We start from the raw sequence: 21,870 nt of genomic DNA, 5'->3' as shown, positions 1-21,870 counted from the left end.
AGCACGTACCGCGTTATCAGTATTATTACAGTAGTTTAATGTTATAATTTCCAGTTAAGTGTATCTTGTACAAACGAGAAAAGGAGCCTTCGTTAGAGTGAAACTCTTTTCGGCTGTACGTATCTCCCACAAAGCGCTACTGGCAGCGTCAAAGACAGTGACAAGTACTGGCCGAACGCGTTAAGCTAAATTTCGCTCCCACATATTACAAGACATCGATAGTTTATTGCCAAAAACCACATTTCAACAAACTACATGAGTGTAAGAGATAACGTCACATTTAGTGCTCAAGAAATTGAACTATGGACAGGCATTAAGAATAAAAAATAAACAAATCTACTGCCCAGATTGACTGATCATAACCCTCCCTCCTTACACCGAAAGTATAGGATACAACTGGTAGTTGTATAATATAATACTGTCTCATAGATGATTTTTGAGAAGAGGTTGTGCGGGGAGAAGGGGACGTCCCCCCATAATAACAGTGGCAAAATATTTCAGCAGGTTATTCTCAGTGAGAGGTTGACATTTCCTGCTGCGTAAGAGGGAGTGTCCCTTCAATAGCAGGCGGATCAGCCCTATTAACACTGACTCGCGATGATGAAGATTTCGGAACTGTTACCGATGTAGGATCGTTGGATTTGTTGGCGGATGTGTCAGCCGTCATGATCTGATCGATGGCATCTTGTTCCCCCATGTGATTGCAATCACGATGAACTTTGTAGCGAAGCTGTCGGATCAGATATGTATGTCCTTCGGTGTTGGATGCCTGATATGTTCCGTCGAAGTCAACCGGTTCGTCAAGCGCGTTTGCTGGAAGCTTTCCCTCGGCACGCAGACGTCGAACGGCCATACGGAACGCTAGTGAGAATGTCGTGTGAAGCGGAGTTTGCTTACGAGCCGGCTGAAATCAAACGTTGTTTCTATTAAAAGGCAGATATATGTACCGTAAAAGACATGTTAAAGAACAGTTTCTAATTCTTTGAATTTGTCAAGTATGCTCGCTAAGCATATTGGTATTAATTCTCTTTTTTTTTTTATTGTCGCACAATTTAGCTATTAAATTTTACCATGTACTAAATTCAGGTCAACTTTTGCACCCGTTAACGAACTTACGGTTAAATCCCGTAGCCGAAGGGGTGTTCTACTCTTTTTGGTCTTTTTCGTCTCTTTCGTTTTCTTCGTATTTTTAATTGCCGACTGATTTTCTTTAGCACGCTTAAGTTTTTGGGCCGTAATTATTTTGTCGAGCTGAACCCACTCTTCGCTTGCCGTTCCGCTATCCCATTTGGCCCACTCAAAATCGGCGAAAAACGGGTGATTCTCTATTTCGGCATAGTCCTTTGAACACAGCCTTTCTGTATGCAGTTATCGTAAGAACAAAATTAGATTACATTTGACTACAATATTCCTTAGCCATATAATTATCTGAAACAGCATAACTTGAATTTTCTTTTTTTTTTTTTTTTTTCGTATCTAAAAAAAATATTCAAAGTGAAATAAGAAAAATTAATTAATTAATCTCGGATAAGGCCCGTATGAATATTCTGTCTACATGAGCATTCTACACCAAAAAGCCGGTTTAATATATGGTGTTAACTCACCGGCGCTCTGGAAGCACGGATAGTGTGTTCCAATTCTAGAAGCTAGCGTTATTGATATTCAGGCGCGATATTGAGGTTTAGAAATATATCGCTGCTTATGGAGTACTCCTCTCTGCCACCAATGTAAGTGATACTGTCACAGAGTTTATTTCGGTTAAGTAAACTGTAGCTGGCACGCAAAAGTTTATACATACTTTCTGGGCGTTTTTTTAGAAAGTCTTTTACGAGATCCACCATTTCTTGTGGCGGCGGGCCACTTTTTGACTTCGGCCACGTATAGGTTCCCTTGATGATTTTTTTCTGTGTCTTCTTCACGTCGTAGCCTTTCCCCAGAAACGGGTAAGTATTTGTGTGTAGGTTGTATACGGTTACACCAACTGCCCACCTATTATTCATATCGGCAACAGTTAAGCGCCTGCAAGCTTTCAATTCAATCTCTTTCAACGCATACGATCAGATAATACCTTAAGTTATACATACCGAATAGTTGTCAGTTATTTGAACGCTACTCTTAATATGCCTAATGGTTTAGACACAATAACCACGACAACGAGCGATACCAGAGGAATTCTTAGAATTTTTCAATATCCTTTTTGAGAACAGAAATTTTGACAATTTTTTCTACGACTCCTTTTACGTCCGTTAGGATTCTTCAAGATGGGCTAACCCCCTTCCTTTGTAAGTAGCATTTCGAAATAATCCTGATTAGCTGTTGTTTCCTGTTCTAGTAAAATGAATTAACGCCTACGATATGATATTTGTTTGTATAAAATACAAAGTTCGTACAATGATCTTTAGCAGTTGTTTATAGATCTTTTGCTCGACTGTAGTTAATCATAAGCTACATTGGTTAAAATTATACCAAGTGCTGTTATATTTATCTTATTTTTTTATAGGTACTCAAACCGCTATCACTACGAGGCTTATAAGCCAAAGCCAAGCGTACCTCAATAAGTTGCCACAGCACCAGATAACTACACCTTTTTCTAAACTGGCCGATGCGGGGGGGGGGGGGATCTTACCAATCAATTGTTCTCCCGAACGGTTTGCCTCGAAGGATTTCTGGCGGCATGAAGGGAATAGTTCCGATGGCCTCCTTTTCAAAAATTTCCTTCACCGTTCTTCTGTAGAAATTGTTCAGGGGGTGATTTTTGATGAACATGCCGATGCTCACTTTTGACGTATCGAAATCAATCAGCTTCACGCGGACGCCTGACGTTATCATCATATTGGCGGGCTGGCTTTGACGAATAAATACAGTTGTAAAATGTAAGCGTGGTTATCTATATAGATTGGCTTTATTACACTCATAATTCTTTATTTCTATACATTAGTAGAACTACACAGCACTGATGCTTTTTTTTTTTAATAGATATTTCAAAAAAGACCTTGGAAATTAAGCAGCCCAAAAAAAACCTTTAAGCCACTGCGCCTAAGTGGCTGTAACACCATAGAAGCTAGAGCATAGCTACACTAACACACAGTTGTTATATGTTATAACGGAAATGTTCTTGTTTTTAAATAACATTCTTTTAAATCTATTTTTATATATTTTAAATCCAAAAGAGCTGATTATTGTCCGTATGTTTATCTCACCTTAACGTCACGATGTATAAAACCTATATGATGTAAATACCGCAATCCCAGGCATAGCTGTCCTATGATAAGTTTGTTCATGTTAACTGGCAGTCCGCCAACGGCTCTGGTCACATCGCGGACCTCGACGCCGTCAATCAATTCCATGACAGTCACGTAAGCCTGCGCGGTTTCGAAACAGGCGAACTGCCGCACAAGGAGTGCGTGATTTATCATACTTCCTACAAGCTTTCCCGTACATGCGACGAACGGCGATGCAAATCGATCCTTTGCGACTAACTTAACGGTAACTGTTACAGAACGACCAAAACGAGCTCGATATACAGCGCCAAAGCCACCGACACCTTGGCACAAACGCACGCATTTTATTAGAAATAACTTCTATTTTTGAGTACAACGAACCTATTGCGCATCTTTCTAGCATTATGATGAGTAACTTGCATTGTCACTGACAGGTGCATCAGGCCTCTTGCGAGCCATCATAATAATCGTCCAGACTGACGGAGGTATCTCTTGCAGTTTAAACGGCGGTTTAAGATGCCACAAAACTGGTTGTTACTAAACATCATTAAAGCATACCAAGTAAACCCTTGCTACGAAATAAGGAGATCGGCGGGACGAATGCCATAAGGTCACCGTCAGCGCCAACGTCGATGGGGAGCGCGCAGAGCGACTCGCGAATGCCTTGCCAATCCGTCATTGAATTCGGGTCAGCGAACCCCTCGAGCCGTTTCGCTAGATCCTCCACTTTGTAGATACCCCTGACCAGTTTATTGCGGCACATCTGCATAGAGCGGTCACAATCTACAGATGAGATGAACGCAGATGTACCATGCTACCTCGTAAATAATGAGGTATGGGCTTGGACTTCGATGGAAAAGAGTACAACTGAGAAGCAATCAAAGTGAATCATACGCATGGGTTCATGTATATAATGTGTTATACATTTTATACGTGTGCTACACTGTGACAGAAAATGTTTTTACGAAATAATCAGCGTCATTTTTGTCGCTGTTGTTGCTACTGCTGCTGTTTCGCACGCATGTTAGCAAAGAATGTTTGGGCTAGTTAAATAGGTAGTGACGTTACTTACGAGGGCAGCTTTGAACGCTTTGATTACGAACAGATGTTCCAGTAGCCCGAATAGATTTTCGATCGTCTCTCGAATATCCTCCAGCTTTAGCCGTTCTTTCCGCAAGAGGTCGCCGACCTCTTTCAGCGAAAGCGTCACTTGTTCGCGGACATACTGTTCCTGAGGTTCAAGCTGTGGGTCCAAGTATTTTTTCCCTTTGGTGTATTCCTCAAGACCTATTAGGGCCACTCGTATGACGCTAGACGATGCACATAGGAATGATGAAATCGCGTAATTGGAAAATAGTCAATGATACATGACTAGCCAACATTAGTCCATGCATTATTGTGTTACGATGCTAATATCATGCTTAGTTGGGACATTTTTTTTTAATCAAATGGCGCGTTTTTTTCTTATTAAAACGCTGAAACAGATGATTGCATTAAACTTTCTTTCGGATTATCCAAAGCCAAAGTACCAGAAACACCGACAAAATATGTTAGTACTTGGTATATGGTATACGGTACTAACTTAGGGCAAGCTTTGCGAAGTTCCTTGTACACATCCGCCGATGTTCCCTGTGTGACGTTGTTGGAGACATATGTCCAGTCGGAAGCGGGCACTGTAAAGCAATTTCATTAATTCATTACCTACATCTTTGGTGAAGGATAATTAGTATGGAACACTTGGGCATAAAATGTAAATACGTTAGCAGCAGAAAGAGAATTGAGGTTACTCAAATATGCTACAGATTACATTCTGTTACTGAAACCCAATTCCTAAACAGAAGTACGAACTTCTAGAGAAGAAAACTATATTGATACGCAGTACGAAGACCGTCATATGGTGTCGCCATGAAGTTACAACGTACACGCGGCCGAACAGCTGTTTTGTGCGTAGTTTGCACCAAGTTGCATGTGGTACCACGTTCGTTATAACATCGACAAACAGATGATGAAATACTAAGACATCTAAGCACGTGTTCAAAAACAAATAAATCATCAAAATGAATTAAAGGTATCTCTAGGTCCGTTAAGGTCGTTTTAGGCTATCGGAAATAGTTGAACGAGGGCGTTAAGGAAAATTCGTTTTTACTTAAATCAACTCTAACGTCAACGTTTAACGGCTCCGAGGGTTGTATCGAAAATAATTTGTGCAATAGATGTAATTAGATATGACGTTAGACGTTTTTAAGGTAGGCGTTAAGAATACCAAATGCTTTCGCTTTTCTTTGACCAAATTCGATTTACTTGTGCCATTTCTAATTACAATCTACTTATTTCTACTATTGTATAACATGCGTCCGGACCCCCTAGAGAGATTTTGCGTGGATGTACTACGCAAACGAAAAAATGAAACCAGCTATAACTTACACACCATTGAATAAGGCATAACAAATCAAACATCAGCTCGTGATTGGAGAATCTGAAAATCGCTTTCAAAATTCTATAGGCTACAGTAATTAACTAGATCTGACCAAACTCTGTCATGACAGTCGCAGGCAACTGAAGCCTTAACTTACTCGAGATCTAAAACCGATGATGGTTCAGGAATGTTTGAAGGTCCAACATAAAACATCATACTAAAATATGGTTCTCATAGCACTTCGGCTTCCTGATTATCAATAAACAGGTTTACACTATCAGCGAGTGTAGAAATGAGCCTATCGGTAGAACAAGAAGACAGAATGCAAACCCAGAAGGGAATATTCTGGGGCGTCTAACGAGGCATCTTGAACAGCATCTAATGAGGCAATTTCCTTGGTGAATCTAGTTCATTACCTGCTCTGTTGACTCGTTTTATACCGGAAAAAAGTTATAGTTTGTTAGTTCAACAAAAGGAAAGTTCATTATTAACATTCTCACCGTTTACTACTAGCTGCCTTCAAGACTGAATCGATGCTAGACAAATAACCCGTTGAATCGAACAACAATTAATCGTATAGAGTTTCGTACCGTAATCGTATTAAGCAAAAAATATATAGAACTGTCTCAGAAACTATGCTTTGAGCTTCAACCTACCAAATGCAGTTACACACGTACGAACAGCAAACAATAATCAATATAAGAAAAAGACTTTTTGTAAAAAAACACGCTAATCTTTTTACAATTGGGAATGTATCGTGGTCAGATACGCTGTGATGCGAGTGACACAGTTTATGTGGCACGCAGATCATTTCCTATAAGATTGTTTATATCTGTCGACAGACGCAACATGAGTCTAAATCGTCACAAAGGCCGAACACCAACACCACGGCAATCACAAGCCACGGAAGTGTCTACCAGTCCATACCAAATGTTCCCGCGTAATCGATGTCACGTTTTCGTCTCGTTCGGTCCGTGCGACGAGAAGGCTCAGCCCCTTGCGACGACGTTCGCTCCTGGACCTTTTTGTCCATATTGAATATATTCCTCTATTGTCACTTAACAATCCAACGAATGATTTGTGGCAGACGCGTTGCTTGTTTTGAAACATTACGCCACCTGTCGGTACTTCGAATCAATTCTAATTCCAGGAGGCTAACGAAGCGCAAAGTTGTTTCCGAGAGAGGGGGATATGACAACGACGGCGAATAGCCTCAGGGTCTAACAGTGGTGAAGCGGAAACCATTTTGGAAAAATTATACAGTCGCTTTATAAATACATAGACATGTCCACGCAAAAACTCGCTAGAGCACATGTAACCGCAATGTTTATGCTTCGTGTGAATCCATGACCGACAGTGAAAACAGCGCAGGCGTCTTTCGATTCCAGAATTTGCAGATGCATACTTGAGATAATAAAAACTGATATAGCGGTATATAAGTAATGTAATAAATCGGACTGCTCCGATATTCATCACCAGGCCACATTGATTCAGAAAGCAACACCCGAATTTTTGTTAAATAAAAATTTATCTTGTTTCAATAGCAACGCATCACGGATTTAATGTTTTTTTTTTTTATATAAATAAAAAGATCACAAAAATATGACACGATAATTTTACCGTGACCCAATAAACATATTCAACTTGACCGTTTGGCAGATTCCCACCTATAGAATAGTACACATAATCTACGCAAATCTGTAACGAGTAAGCTCAAAAAAAGCTATATTTCGAGATGTTTTGGCTTTGCTATTAACTTTCGTTCCGTTTGGTGCCCTTTGAAGGATTGGCTTTTCTAACTATTTTAAATTTTCCGTGATTCATGACATGTTATACGGCAAAAAGCACATTTCGATGAAAACTTCCAAGTCGTAATTGAAGTTTTCTCTGTAGACGTACCCACACAGTAAATGCATGATCAGATTCCCTAGTCATCAATAGCTTTGGTAACAAAAGAGTAAGAAAAGGTGTAAAAGAGAGACAGGGTACGCCGGGCACAAAGAGTTCCACCTTGAGTCTCTCAATGCCTATTATTACAAAAGAACCTTCGAGCATAATTTGCTCATCATACCGAATTATATTCGAAGTATTTAAATGAAATATGGCGACATACATGTGTATGTCATTATCCACGTGAGCTTTCAACTTAAAAAAAAAGATGAAGATAACTGTAGGATGTATGTCTTGTTAAGAGTGTGGATAGATTAGCTAGGCATCTAATTTTCGAGGCATTTCTTGAATAATCAATTCCGAAGTAACATGTCTTAACAGACTCGATTTTTTTAACAGTCAACTCAACGAATTACATTACACGCGATCGTAAAGGATAATGAAATGTCGTTTCGTGCACTGACAGCCCTAACACCTAAGCCCTGTTTCACCCATGGTCCTTGTATCTTTTTCCCATATAGCTATCCATATTTCCGGTACCGAGAAGGTTCAAAACGATCGTTTTGGATAATTTAGTGCCCCCTAGGGTTCTGGGATGTATCACACACTAGTGTACTTCCATTAGAGTTATACGGAAACGCGATACAAATACTTCACACGACAAGGTAAAGAAGCGCCAAAATTAGGAGAAGTATGTTGCTTCTGAAGGGATTTGAAAAAATATAGGCTAAATGTATGTGTAAAACGCTTTCAAGCAGTATGCATTTTTTAGGAGTAGCTCATAGGATAAGCGACCGAAAGCCTCATGTGACTCTGTACACACCGATCAGTCATAATGTCTATTTAGCATCACACTACAGGCCCTCGACTTTCAAAGCTCCGAGGAGGTATAGCATCTACCTAATAATCGACATCCACAATCCAGGTATCCGTAACTCGCTAGTCAGACCCTCAACATCCTCAATACATTCAGCGGGTGCATTATATATCTGGTTTCGTATAGGTTTCTGCGAAATAATTACCAAGAAGGGAAACTTGTGTACAAAACCACTGCGGAGTCAAAGAGGAATGCCACAAAAAAAAAAAGTGAAAAAAAAAATATCGTAATAACGCCCGACTACGGTCAATTAAAAGCTGCATTGTGATCGGCTTCTGGCACCATCATCGTCTGCTAACCTACTGTTTTTGAGCGGAAGTTCACAGAATTGGAACGTCTGCTATGTATTTTACAAAGGTCTCAGAGTGAGTGACCTCCAGCAAAGTCTCCTTTTTCTGGAAAATGAAGGGCCAAAGCGCGTATAATATGTTCTCTGTTGAGAACGAACTCGAACGAAGTTGTGCAAACGGTGTGAAATAATTTTCGAAGACCAGGCTTTGCCCGTGAATTGGTACCGAAGGATTTACAACAGATGAGACCCTTGAAAACAAGATCAGTTTTGAGTTAATCCGTCACAGTGCGTAGAGGCGGAACGTGGAAAAAGAAAATTTCTCGTGGTGGAGGATCGCCGGACCACATTCAGAGGACTTGTAAACAAACTAGATATCTTCCGAAGTCACGTTGAATCGCATTGAAGGAAGGTTTGGAGGCGAAGTATTTCGTAGCAGTGATTATGTCAAAGGATCTGCATTTCGATATTCGCCGGGCGCGCCCGACCACTGTCCCGTAAGAATTCAAAAAAGAGCCCGGTCGGCTCTGGTGCGTCATTACAACTAATGAGTCATGTCAGAAGCAGGTTAAAAACTGAGCTGATTTTCATCGTATTTTTCGACTACTGGCAAGTTTTATCTTTTGGATTCATATTTAATTAATTCATTTTACTAGAGAGTATTATCAAATAGTTCTAAGTTTAATATTTAATGCTTCTCGCTAAAATAAGCCTGAACTCGTAGGCCCTATTCCGCGATGATGCGCCTTCCCACAGGACGCTACTTTTTGCTAACTATGCTTGTATTCGCTAGATTAAGCGCTCCGTGACTAATTCCTTTTCGCAATTCTCAAAATACGTTTCGAAGAAAAAAGTGGATTGGAAATGTAATTGAATAAAGTTCAAGTTGACGATTTAGTTTGGATACTGATCGAATGGCTATGAAAAAACTGTCGCATACGTACATTGAGCTCGCCCGAAATTACTAAAAGACAGATGGAATTGGGATAGTTTAGGCACATACGGAGCCTAAAAGCTATGCATAGCGGAGTCTCAATGAACGTGTTTTTGCCAGGCTACTGACCAGAAACCTTGGTTGGTCAGGGGGCGATTGTGCAAAATTTACTTAAATCATACGCCAATGAACGAGTTAAAAGTCATTACGAATTAAGACGATGTCAGCTTTGTAACTAACAATGCACGTTAGAAAACTTTCGCTCATTTTGAAAAAAACAATGGCAGAACTTCGTTTGAGGGACGCAACAAAAGTGAGTGAAATTTCAGGAACATTTTTAGCGTAACATAGAAATTTATTATTAAATATTAATAATAAATTATTATATTAATTAAAGCATTTTTCTAGCTAACGTAATCCAAAGCCAAATCCGTTCACAAAAAAGCAAGTTGTCTGATAATTATTGACCCATCCATATTTAGTACCTGTACTTATACGTATACGATATACCAAAAAAAAAAGTTATATAGATATCGGAGCCTTACGATAAAGCGGCCGTCAAGTAAGGATGCTTACAGCTTTTTGTAAGCCGGGTGGTAAATCTGTATGAAATACCTAAGAGTCAGCTTAGGTACACGGCATGAAACTTCATATTTATGCAAAGCCTTGTCACTGCAATCTCAGAGATCCATACAGATTAAAGAATCACCATTACCGCATTGTAACTGTAAGCCAAAAAAGGTCAATCCAAGGGTAGCGCCAGAGCAAAGTAAACAGACTGTCTTTTCCAATGGAATCACGGAGTGATATATTTATTCTACAGTTAAGCGAAGAAATTTCTGAAAGAAACAAGCTTGGCAGAGTTTGTTGACATGTTAGTAATACCAAAGAAAAGGATTCCACAATTTTTTTAAGGCTCCGACCATAGCAAAAAGTTTTCTGTAAAAGAAGTTATTTCAGGCCAGCTAACTCTTTTGTAGTTCCTTGTAATTAGATGATTAAATATTTATGCTTTGACTAGATAAACCCAAATATTCTAATTTTGAAAAAAATTTTATTTTTATTTTAAAAATTAGAACTTTAGTAAAAATCAAATTCTACTGTGAAAAATATTGTTATGTGTGTGAAAAATATGTTCTATATGGTATATTTTTTTCTGTATCAAAATAATATGTTCACTTATGATTCACAGTTTTAACCCACTATTGAGCCATACTGGGTTTGAAGCTAAAAGCAGGCTGTCTTCTGTAAACAGGTATCCTTTTCAGTCAACGTAACCAACGCGTTATTTCTCACACTGCTATCTATTTTTCGTATTTACTTATTGAGTTTTTGTTAATATCATGTTTGAGTGACAATATAAATATCGGCGCGTTAGTCTATAGACTGTTATCATCTAAAAAATGTACTTTTACTATTGAAAGCCGAAAAACTAATGCGGTAGCGATGGTTTAAACGCTATAAAAAAAAAAAAACGGTATAAACCTTCGATATTGCAGTGACAATGTTGAAGATTTTGCAAAAAATACAAGGACGAAGTTTCATGCTGTGTACTTAAGCTGACCCCCCAGGTATTTCATACAGAAGATGTTATCAACAAGCTCATTTGATCTAATTGATCGGATTTTGCACCATATAACAGCCGAACTGAGATATCAGTATCCCTGCGAGTTAAACGGAACGAGTCCTGAACTAGTTGGTTTCGGGAAGTAGCCCAGTTTGTCGGACAGCTGGATACACCCGTGTAGAGCACGCATGAACGGATGGGGCAGATGTAATTATATATACAAAAATACGGCATTTAAACATGCCAGATCGCAAGGAGAATGATAATGTTTTCACAGGGTGATGCGATCCAATAAGACATCAGCAAAATATAATATACTCTTTTCTATGAGTATATATTATATATTCTTTTTAATATATGAGAACTCAAGCAACATGTAGGGGAAAACTGCTCTATTCTTTAACTACGCTTTTTACCCGTCTTCCACTATAATCGATATTAGGGCATTATCTAAACAATCTATCGTTTGTTCAGGTACTTTAACGATCTAAGATCTGAACAGACGATAGTCTCTTTGGATAATTTCTTAAGATCGATTTGGTTTGATGACCTGGTTTCACTGCTATCTATGAATTACGTACCATTTTTAAACAAAAATTGGCAGCAAGAGGTAACCTTTAGTTTTGAAGAAAAATAATCCGGACAATGACTATTAGAAGATTTTTCTTATACACAAAACTTGCGTTACAACATTGTTTATTCGCAATCATATAAATGTTAATACACTGCGATGCAAACGTTAAAAAAATTAGAAAGGAGAACGTAAAAATCAAATGACACCACTGTGGGTTGGCTATTAATTGTCATTTAAAGATCATACCTTTCTCCAGGCAATATCATCAGTAATAAACTGAAGAACTAAGCTTCACATTTATGGCCGACAATAGAGAGTGATCTACTGTCTTTATTTCCACTAATTTACGAGCAACGCTTAGCTTCAGAGAGTTGGCTTAGAAGCCCGGACACCTGCTTGATGCTGAACCCCACAAATAAATCAATCGCATCCTGCTGTTTCTGGGTAAGGGTTACATGCCATATTTGCCATGTTTGGCTCCTGAATAAAGGGGAACCTTAAACGATAAACTACAGCTTCAGTAGGATAAGGCCACTGGTTCGCCGAGTTTCCCTCAAGGTTACTTGCGCTGATCTTATTTTATACATATATTACGTACATTTATAGATAGAAAAGCTTCATTTCAAAAACACTTAATAATAAACAAGATGCAAATGTATCGAAAAATCATATAACCTTTAAGGGGGAAAGCGACAAGAGTTGCAAAAGGCGATAACTGCAGTGTCAGAATGATGTGCCGAAAACGTTTCAGCTTTTCCAGAAAACTTTAACGTTTCATAATAATTTTCAAACATTTTTGGTATTTGAGCAAGCATCAGCTAACCAAACGCTACTAACAGTTACCGGGATATAAGAGTAAAAAACCTTTTTCTCTTGGTTCCTCCGTTCTAGATTTGGTCTACGAGGCAATTACTGTCAAATGAACTTATGTATGTTATAATGAGTTTAGTAGACTCTGGTTAGGATTAATTCTCAATTGAAAATTATGGCAAATTTAATAACCTGGTATACAACACTATTAACGATATAACTTTTTACTTGATGAAGAAGATTAAATTCTGAAACGTCGAGCCATGATTGCAAGATAACACGTTCGCGTTTTAGTATGAAAATGTCATTGAACTTTCGCAGTCCACAGCAGCTTGAGTAGTAGAATAGCAGTTAGTTTTTTTTTCGCAGGCCAACTTACATACTATACGTACTTACAGGTCTCATTCAATGCCTCTGCAACGAATGCGCAGCTAAGAACCCTAAATTCTACGCTACGTATCCAAGCAATGTTTTTTTATTTGAAGCTCACTCGCTTTTTAGGTTGGGCAGAATGCTGTCGGACAGCTTTCAAAAATAACATTCACTTATACAGTTAACATGTTATCGATTTACATATAATAATGTGAAGTGTTTTCCATGTCTATCAACTGTGCCTATTGTTGCAGGTGTTGAATCTGTTGTTCGCTAAACCACCAGGCCGTTGTGGCAAAGGCACGATCATTTAGTTTTCAAAGATATGTAATAATAATGTAGCTACTACATCGATGCTTGCGATGCACAGCATGCAAGCATACTGTGCATAGCAAATCGCGAATAAAAACCCTTTATTTTAGATCGGAAATCACGACTTCATTGACGGTGCTTGCGAGCAGCAAATAACAACGATATATATATATATATATATATAGGAAAAAGAAAAGCTACGATAGTGGCATTCACTCTTGAGTTTAAAAATGGCCGCAGCAAGTCGAGACGGTAAATATGATGTTCTTTTTCACAGAAAGCTCTCCGGTAAACTTTTCAGCAAGAACGAATAATGCAGTCCAGCAGAAGAACTGTATTATTCCTCGATGTTCCTCGTTTGTTTCGTATAGAACTCGGAAGTTTCGTATAATCGAAGCAGCTGATACGCCTGCCACGTTTTCAGAACTAATTCAAGCCCTACTAAATTTTAGTGGTGAAGAGTTAACTGGAACTATTGGAAGAAACGTATTCTGAAAAAGCATAGTAGTCCGAAATAATCAGCGGTTTGCTTTTGCGTCGCACGCAATCTCCACTTAAAACCTGAAAACAGGCTAGCGGACAATGCCCCAAATTTTTCCTTATTAGCCTATTCAAGGAGGGGCTACCTTTTTGACAACAAACGCGTTCTAGCTCAAAGACTTTCAAAGACAGGTATTCTAGACTAAAACAAATCATAGGCCATTATTTGACAGCTCGGAGCCTCAACCGCAGATTATTTTGGTCAGACGGAAATAGCGAGCCTAAAGTCTGTGCGTACATATTGCATTACAACATTATGGGAATACTTAGAAATCCATGTACGATTCACTATTTAGAATTCTGATACCATACTCCGAATGACTGAACTAGGTCAGAGAGAAATTGTGTACCGCTGCAATTCCTCTCCATTTATTGCATAGCGACAGCTTTCGGTTCGCCTCTCCGCCATTTGTTTACTTCGTGTATTAGTGCTGTATACTCTAAGTCCGTCGCGCCTTCACTGATGAAACTTTAATTTTAAAGCTGCAAATGTGACTGTTTCTGATGGAAGCGCGTATTTTAAACATACTATATTTCGACGTTTACAGAGGTAAAGAATCTGCCAAAATATCTCGGCATATGTTTAACTTGTGTAGCAAAACTACAAGTGGGAGAATTCCTCTAAAGGATTTGCTGAAGTTCTTATCCTTAAGTTTGTGGATTCAAGTTCGACGTGGACCTTCGATGGCAAACGACAGTGACCGAGGAAAATGCGCAAATACTCGAATATTGCAACTAGTCTTGAATGTATGATTTCAGGACTTTGAGGACATGGCTACCCTATAAACTTTATGAAGCTCAACACAAAGAACATGACGTTACATTGTCTCTCAAAAGGTCACTCATACCAGACAATACGTAATCAGAGTCGACCAACTAGTTACTAGAGGTTAGTTGCTCGTTATCCGATATTAATCCTAACTAGATCTTCGTCAAAAAAAAAACAACGCATTTCCTTTTGGTGTGTTATGTGCTGGAAAGTGCTTGAGAAGAATCAAACTGGCAGTCTGTATGCAACAACGATCTAATGCGCAAGATAGAACCATCGGTTTTCACGACAATGCTAAAGCTATATGCACAACATTACCTACGTTTCTATTTAACATTGTAGCATGTTCAGTATATTATTGTATTTGATATACGGCCCTCACTAGGGTCGCGAAGTACGCTGCTCGAAATATTTAAGCGGAAATTTGTTTCCTTGATATTGTTCACAGTTCGAGCCTTTGGCCTGGCCCATTTGGCACAGAAACCTCCATAGAATCATACAAAACGCTTTTTTACTCCTAGATGGACTCCTAGATTCGGTTTTAGAATTGGTCCGTATTAATAATATTTGTCTGCCGTCCATTATTTTCTTGCCTACGAGAAAACTGTACAAAAATCCTAATCGGTTATTTATGGCCGATGAAAATCTGGGCTGACAAAGTCGTTCATTTCCACACAAACTTCCAAAGTTCGATTTTTGTGAGGTATCTTGCGCAACTAAACGAAAGAGTCCAGAAATCTACGGTTTCTCATTGACAGCTAGCCCAGTGCTAGGTAATAAACAGCTACCATTAATACATACGAAGAATAGTTACAGGGGATGGGAAGCGGTGTTCCTACGTCGATATAAAACAGGGACACCAAAAGGTCGCTCTAGGAGATGCGTCTCGGGCCAAAGATAGGCCATTTCTGTCGGCAGAAGCCTATGACATGCATCTGATAGATCAGACTCGCACTTGGAAACGCTCGAGAAAAAATTAAATGGCCGACAAGAACTTATGGACAGTGAACACGCTCTAACAACAGAAAAACTTCTATGAATGGTGCAACGTTACTCTCTCCAGGAAAAGAACAGGTAGAAGGGTTTTTCAAAGCAGACTTGCAACAGTAAACGATTTTGGTGCATTTGTCATATCGCCTGAACCTCGAGCCAACGGACTATCACCTTTTCAATCACTGACGAATTAATTTATGACAATACATTGTATAATGAAGAAGAAGCTCAAAAGCTCTCCTTTGTTTATTCTGTTCTGTTCACGGCAGACCTGGGTACCACATGTAACATCGTCCAATGATATGTGAGGTTATCAACACGAGCGATCTGAAGAAATGGAGCAGGAGACGGGATTACCTTGCCTATCAGCGTTCATATATAAAAATTCAAAATTGGACTACTTTTGCATTCGTTGGCCTAGCAAGCATAGGCGTTAATATTGCACCATGGAAAAAAACCAGCTGGCTGGCATTAACCTCCTAACAAATGTTCTTTATGGGATAATGAAGATGGTCAATTTTCTTGTTAGAATTTGTGTAAAATGTGTATTTCACCAGGTAAAAAAGAATGGCAAATACAAGCGCAGTATATATTTTTGTGATAATTGTATGTAGCCTGCCCAACATGGTTACTGATGCAGCGCTTCTTCAACTAAAGTGGGCAGGTTATCATGCGTATAACAGGTAGCACGTCTGATAGGGCTGCTCGCTTCATACATAAATACGCTTCATAACCTCAATATCTTCGATTGAATCGTTCGTACTTACTCAACCGTTTGACGAACGGTTACTGATGATCAGAGCAATGCTAACTATGCTCATTCTATAGCAAATACATGAGCGTATTTAATTGCAGTGTTCGAATTGCCAGCTAGAGCTTTACGTAAAATTACGTCTTTACTAATTGACTGGCAACTATGAACATATAAAACTGCTAGTAAGCCGGTTCTGGCAGACCTAAGGAACCACTGACGAGGCTCCACTCGACATAAACGTTGCCCCCTAACAGTGGTAAGCCGCCGCAAGGCGTAATAAAGTTCGACAAATACTAACACGCCACAATGGCTATTATGTTACCGGTCTCATCGGAACCGCTCAGCTAGTTGTCAATTTTAAGTGTACCTGGACATTGATCATTAAGCTGACCGTTTTGGGGCCGGACACATGTGAAATATCTTTGCGTTGTGTAATTATTTTCAAAAACAAATTTGCACAAAGTTCTCCGTTACCACACGTACCATCGCACTCGTTAATCGTTGGCCGGTAACGCGTACCCAAAGCAGTTTTACATTTAATCAATGAGTGATTCTTCCCTAAGTCAGTTCTAGGAGTCATGTGCCTAAAAAGGCAACAAAATTGATTGTGTGCCTTGCCTGACTGTCCGGACTTTGATGCTCCATCGGTAGCTGCAAGCTTTGAAATGTCAAAAGTGGCTGCTTGATTTGTGATGTTGAGGTTCGCTTCCTGATAGGGTACTAATGCCTGTTGCTCATCTGGATACCTGCAAGTAAACGTTCGAGCAATGTATAATTTACAAAAATCCGAAAGGTTCGTTTGTCCGAAAAATACGTGCCTTTCTAATACCGTATCGAAATCTCGATGAAAGAAATTGCGACACAGGTCGACCCTTTCAGCTTGAAGTCATAATGTCAGTAAGAATAATACAGATTCGACAATGCTCAAAACGATTAGTTCATTTACTCTGCGAGCAACCGTATAATAATCCGCTGGAAAATTTTTAGGCGTAAGAATACATGGACCGGTACGCGGCGCAACCTAAGTTTTTTTCATTTTCTGGGTGGCCCAACTGGAACAGTGAAGCCATTGGCCTACAATATTCGTTTGTAGGACAATGGCTTGACATTCGCTCTTGAATTTCATTTTTCTTTACAACAAATCGTTCCGGAGCAACTTTTCTTTTTGTTCTAGATCGTCTTTTAAGATTGAAACATGACATGGGATACGCTCTAAGAGCGCGTGATAGATGTCAACGTTGTTGGAAAAGCCAAAAGTTTAAGTGAAAAGAACTTAAGTGCAAATATCTTTCACCTTTGTAGAAGAACCTAAACCTCTACCGCCGGCTATGCTATTAAGATTCAAGCGCTAACCACAGAAGATTTATGCTTAAGACAACAAGCTATATTGATGCATACTTTACAAAAATTGTATATTAGCATAGTTTTATAGAAACTTTGCCTGAATATCATCAAGGCTTACCTATAAAGGATTAGCCCCGCTTCCCCTTGACTGCCTTTGTCTGGTCGAGAGTGACCCGGTGGAACAGAGTGGGTGCTGAAAGCAAAGGGGTTCGGTTCAATTACTAAATGGTATCGATAATGCTAATAATAATATAAATTAGTTCAGTGCGATAGTTGTCTCGGTAAGGCGGGTTAAACTCAACGCTCAAAACCTGTAAGTAATGCTACGAGCTTATTTCAACATTCTAGCTAAAATTTCCTACGCTTTGCCATGCACATCTGCATTCAATGGTCGACTATTTCGCGCAAGTCTTCTAATGATTTACCTTTTGGGGGGATACAACCGAAATTTTTCATCTTTTTTTTTTTATCCAATGAAAATTAGATCCAGTGGAAAGGTAATCAGAAATGTTACTGTGGGATATTACAATAGAGAGCGTAGGATCAGCCTATGGAAAAGCAGTTTTGTTTTAGATTTAATCCTTAAAAATAAAAAATCCAGTTGGATTACAAACGGTATGCCTGTTGTGGACATATTGGCCCTAAAAGGCTCGATTCGATTATCAAAAGGTTTCTGTTCATGTGTTCTATTGGGGTTACATACAGGGTAATAGAACAAACGTTTTTGCTGATGGCTTTTCGCAGTATCATAAGGAAGTCGGCCATTTAATTATGAGCAGGCTCACAAAATTGACGATCTATGTTGCCGCCGCTCATTATGGGTTTAGACAAAAAAAAACATTTACAATAGGATCTGGATCGAAACTGAAGCGTCAAAAGAGCCATGATGATGCTTCGATTTGTTTTTGCGGGCTCATGTGAGCAATCCTAGGCTTAGTTTACTACAACAACGATTCTAAACGTACTAATATTGACCTACAATTACTTCACGGATTTAAAATAGAATCTTTTTAGAATCTGGCTGATGGGGAACAAACATTTTGGGGGTTGACGTCCAACAACTCAATATGATCTTTCGTACGGCTGGCCTTATCACAAAATGACGTGCATCTAAACCTCATTGCGAAGGCAAGCTATGTCATATATCTTTATGTTTAACATGTTACCACTGCACGGTCGTTTAGATTTTGCGCATATATATAATTTTCTTTTGCTAGCTTTAAATTGTTTAAACATAATAATCCGTTAAGGCTTTTCCTGTCTACCGTATTGTATATTCCAGCAGCTCCTTTTCTGACTAGCAATTTTTCCTAAAAGGTCTTCGGACGCAGGTTTGTTCCCAACAGTCAGCGAGAATGTACTAATACCTTATGCACTATCAAAAGATGATATTAACTGTCACAGAAGGCGATGCAGCTCAAACGTCAATAAAATTTCATTATGTGTTCAAAGACGTATCGGCCATGAGACAAAACCATGTATTCGAAAGAGTTTAGCACGACGTACCTAGCCGTCCGTTATCGTTGAATCACACGTCAGAAAGCAAGTCTTGTTGGGAAAACGTCCCCTAAAGTGGAGATTGTTTATTTCGTGAAAATATATCTATTATGATTCGTCAATAATTATGACTAATGCTCTTATCTAGGTCTATCATCTATCTCTAGGATACATTATCAATTGAAGAGTTCAATTGATAATGTGTCCCGGATAATAGACCCGGAAAGTCTGTTTCTGTACCATTTCTCTCATACTCAGCGGGTCCCGTTTGGACCTCTAATTGGTCTCTGAGGAAAGCATGCAAATCAGTGAAAATGTTGGAATGCTCATTCGTATAGATTAGGGTACGAAGCATGAATTTTTCTTAGAAATTTTATTTTCTTGTAATTCTCTCTGTGTTTACTGTGTTTTTCCTATATGAATACCCGCTATGGTCGACAAACCCATTAAAAGCATATATTTCAAATAAGCACAGAGTTCTTGTTAAGAACTCAGGAGATCGCTATTACACAGGAGATCGTATAACAACTATTATGAGGTTGCTTGCCGGTTTCAAAGCAGTTATGAATCAATTTCTTTAATCCTTTAGGGACCTCTCAGCATCGAAAATAAAACCACAGGGGATTAATTTGTCTTAGGCCGGGTCAGAGTATGCTATGATGTTAAAGTTACTACAAGTACGAGGACGCATTTACAATGGTGACGAATCAGTCGGATAATTTTACACTTTCCACCAATTAACTTACAAGTGTTGGTATTTTATCAAGTATTATTCAAGTATGAAAATGGTCGAAACATCTGTCAGTAGTATTTACATACTTTCGATATCTTAGAGTTTGTCCTACCTAAATATGTTCAAATTTATAAAATAATTTTTCAGTAAAAAAAGTCATTTAAATTATTTCCAAACCTATAGCCCAAAACTGACTACGTAATACTGTTTCTTGCTTTGAACATTAAAGAATAAATATGAAATCTGGTGTAATTGTTTATGCTGTGAGCACGTTGAAGCAATATCAGACTTCGAAGTTAGATAACCTATCTCTGGATATTCCTGTTAACGCATAAGTTATTAGTGCATTTCCGGCAACTGTTGGGAGCAGATTTATCCTATGTAAGAAGTTATTTCACACTGAAACTAAGATGGAAGTTGCTGGAATATGGAACAAGATAGATAGGCAAATCTCAAAAAACTGTATATAGAGCGTAGTGGCATAAAGTCAGAACTCTGTGTCTGTTTACGACATTGCAGTGCTAATATTTGCCCGACAAACGGAAATATAACGCGGCTTGCCTAGACGTAAACGCACGTCATTTTGTGATGAGGCCAGCCGTATGAAACATCATATTGAGTTATCGGATGTCAACTCCGAAACGTTTGTTCCCAATCAGTCAAATCCTAAAAAGATCCTACTTTAGATCCGCGAGCTACTTACAGTTGTTGTAGGTTACTATTAGTATGTTCAGGATCGTTGTTATTGGTATCTCGAATCAGTAAACGCACCTGGTGCATCCTAAGCCTAGAACTGCTCATATAAACCCGCAAAAACAAATCTAAGTATCACCATGGCTCTAATGATACTTCCGTTTCGGCTTAAATCCTATTGTAAATTTTTCTTTGGCATGAAGAAGCTCATAATAAATGGCAACACCATGAACCGGCAACTTTGAAAGTTTGTAAAAGTAGTAAGCGTTTCCTCTGCACAAAAATACTGGAGAATAGGAGATATTTGTTTGCTCATAGTTAAAAAAAAAAAAGCAAGAATAACAATTTACTACTTGTTGTAATATCGTAAACACTTATTTCGTAAGATAGATCAGAGATATTTGATTACTTGCTTGTTTGTATTGCTTTTGTTTGTTGACATGTCGGGTCTGAAAATAGTGCATAGGAAAAAGTAATTTTTCTATTATTTCCAGTTCGCGCAATCTTTTTTCTTCGTTGTATATTTTATCGGACTTCAGTTAACTTTTTATTTCAAAATTCCCAACGTTCTTTGCCAGAAGCCCCATAAAATAGACCTTAACAGTACCCCTATCATGGCGTTTTTCCTACTTGCTCTACAAGACATGCATCATTGAAGCCCAGTTATTACCTGTAGGCCCAAATGAGTTGTTTATTCTTAGTTGATCATCGCAAGGTCAAAAAACTATCTTAGAAGTTTTGTTATGGCGTACGAAATTTGAACATGTAGTTTAAGTTGAAAAAATCTCTATGTTTATATACAATATATAGCTTAGTCACCTTCGAGCACGATACTAGTGGCAGCATTAAAAATTGAATTTTCGTTTTAGCTTTACGCATATCATCAAGTGTAATTTACATAGAATAAACGACGTATAGAAGTTGGTAATATAATGAAGTTGAAAACTCAACTTTTCCGTGTCATTATTTCTATTCCAGACTTTATATTTTGTAGTAGCTACAGACGAGTATTTTTGAATAATTGAATTTTATAGACAATTTTTTTGTCACCAATATCGGGTTCGAATACATTAAAGAGGATGAAAGTAAATATCTTATTTGTTTCACAAAATTGTAAACATCTACCCATATGAGCACACCGTCCAGTAAGCTGTGTATTACATTATATATATATATATAAGTTCAAAAACTCAATTTCCGAGAAGCGTATATCTATAAAGCAAACAATAAGGATAGTGATTACAGTGATATCAAAATTGAAAGATCCCGCCAGAAGTTCCTAAAA

The 21,870-nt window shown here is 38.5% G+C and overlaps 1 protein-coding gene across 7 annotated transcripts in view; it reads right to left on the bottom strand.

The window, feature by feature from the left end:
• Positions 1–21,870, bottom strand: part of LOC111245139 (uncharacterized) — a 60,592-nt gene that overhangs the window by 26,068 nt on the left and 12,654 nt on the right. For 3 of the 7 annotated variants that reach the window (XM_022793063.2, XM_022793064.2, XM_022793066.2), the window contains exons 3-13: positions 20,999–21,034; positions 17,781–17,855; positions 16,937–17,064; positions 4,804–4,894; positions 4,294–4,531; positions 3,780–3,984; positions 3,201–3,544; positions 2,627–2,841; positions 1,799–1,989; positions 1,117–1,358; positions 623–904 (exon numbers count right to left, since the gene is read on the bottom strand). In XM_022793063.2, the coding sequence (XP_022648798.1) occupies positions 623–904; positions 1,117–1,358; positions 1,799–1,989; positions 2,627–2,841; positions 3,201–3,544; positions 3,780–3,984; positions 4,294–4,531; positions 4,804–4,894; positions 16,937–17,064; positions 17,781–17,855; positions 20,999–21,027 (2,040 nt within the window). In that variant the 5' untranslated portion in view covers positions 21,028–21,034. The other 4 variants (XM_086979597.1, XM_022793061.2, XM_022793073.2 and 1 more) reach the window with 4 other exon arrangements.

The sequence above is a fragment of the Varroa destructor genome, unplaced genomic scaffold (genome assembly GCF_002443255.2).
Source record: "Varroa destructor unplaced genomic scaffold, Vdes_3.0 BEIS01000002.1, whole genome shotgun sequence".
NCBI classification, from domain to species: domain Eukaryota; kingdom Metazoa; phylum Arthropoda; class Arachnida; order Mesostigmata; family Varroidae; genus Varroa; species Varroa destructor.
The sequence above is the reverse complement of the archived record's forward strand: the minus strand, read 5'-3'. Positions and strand labels throughout refer to the sequence as shown.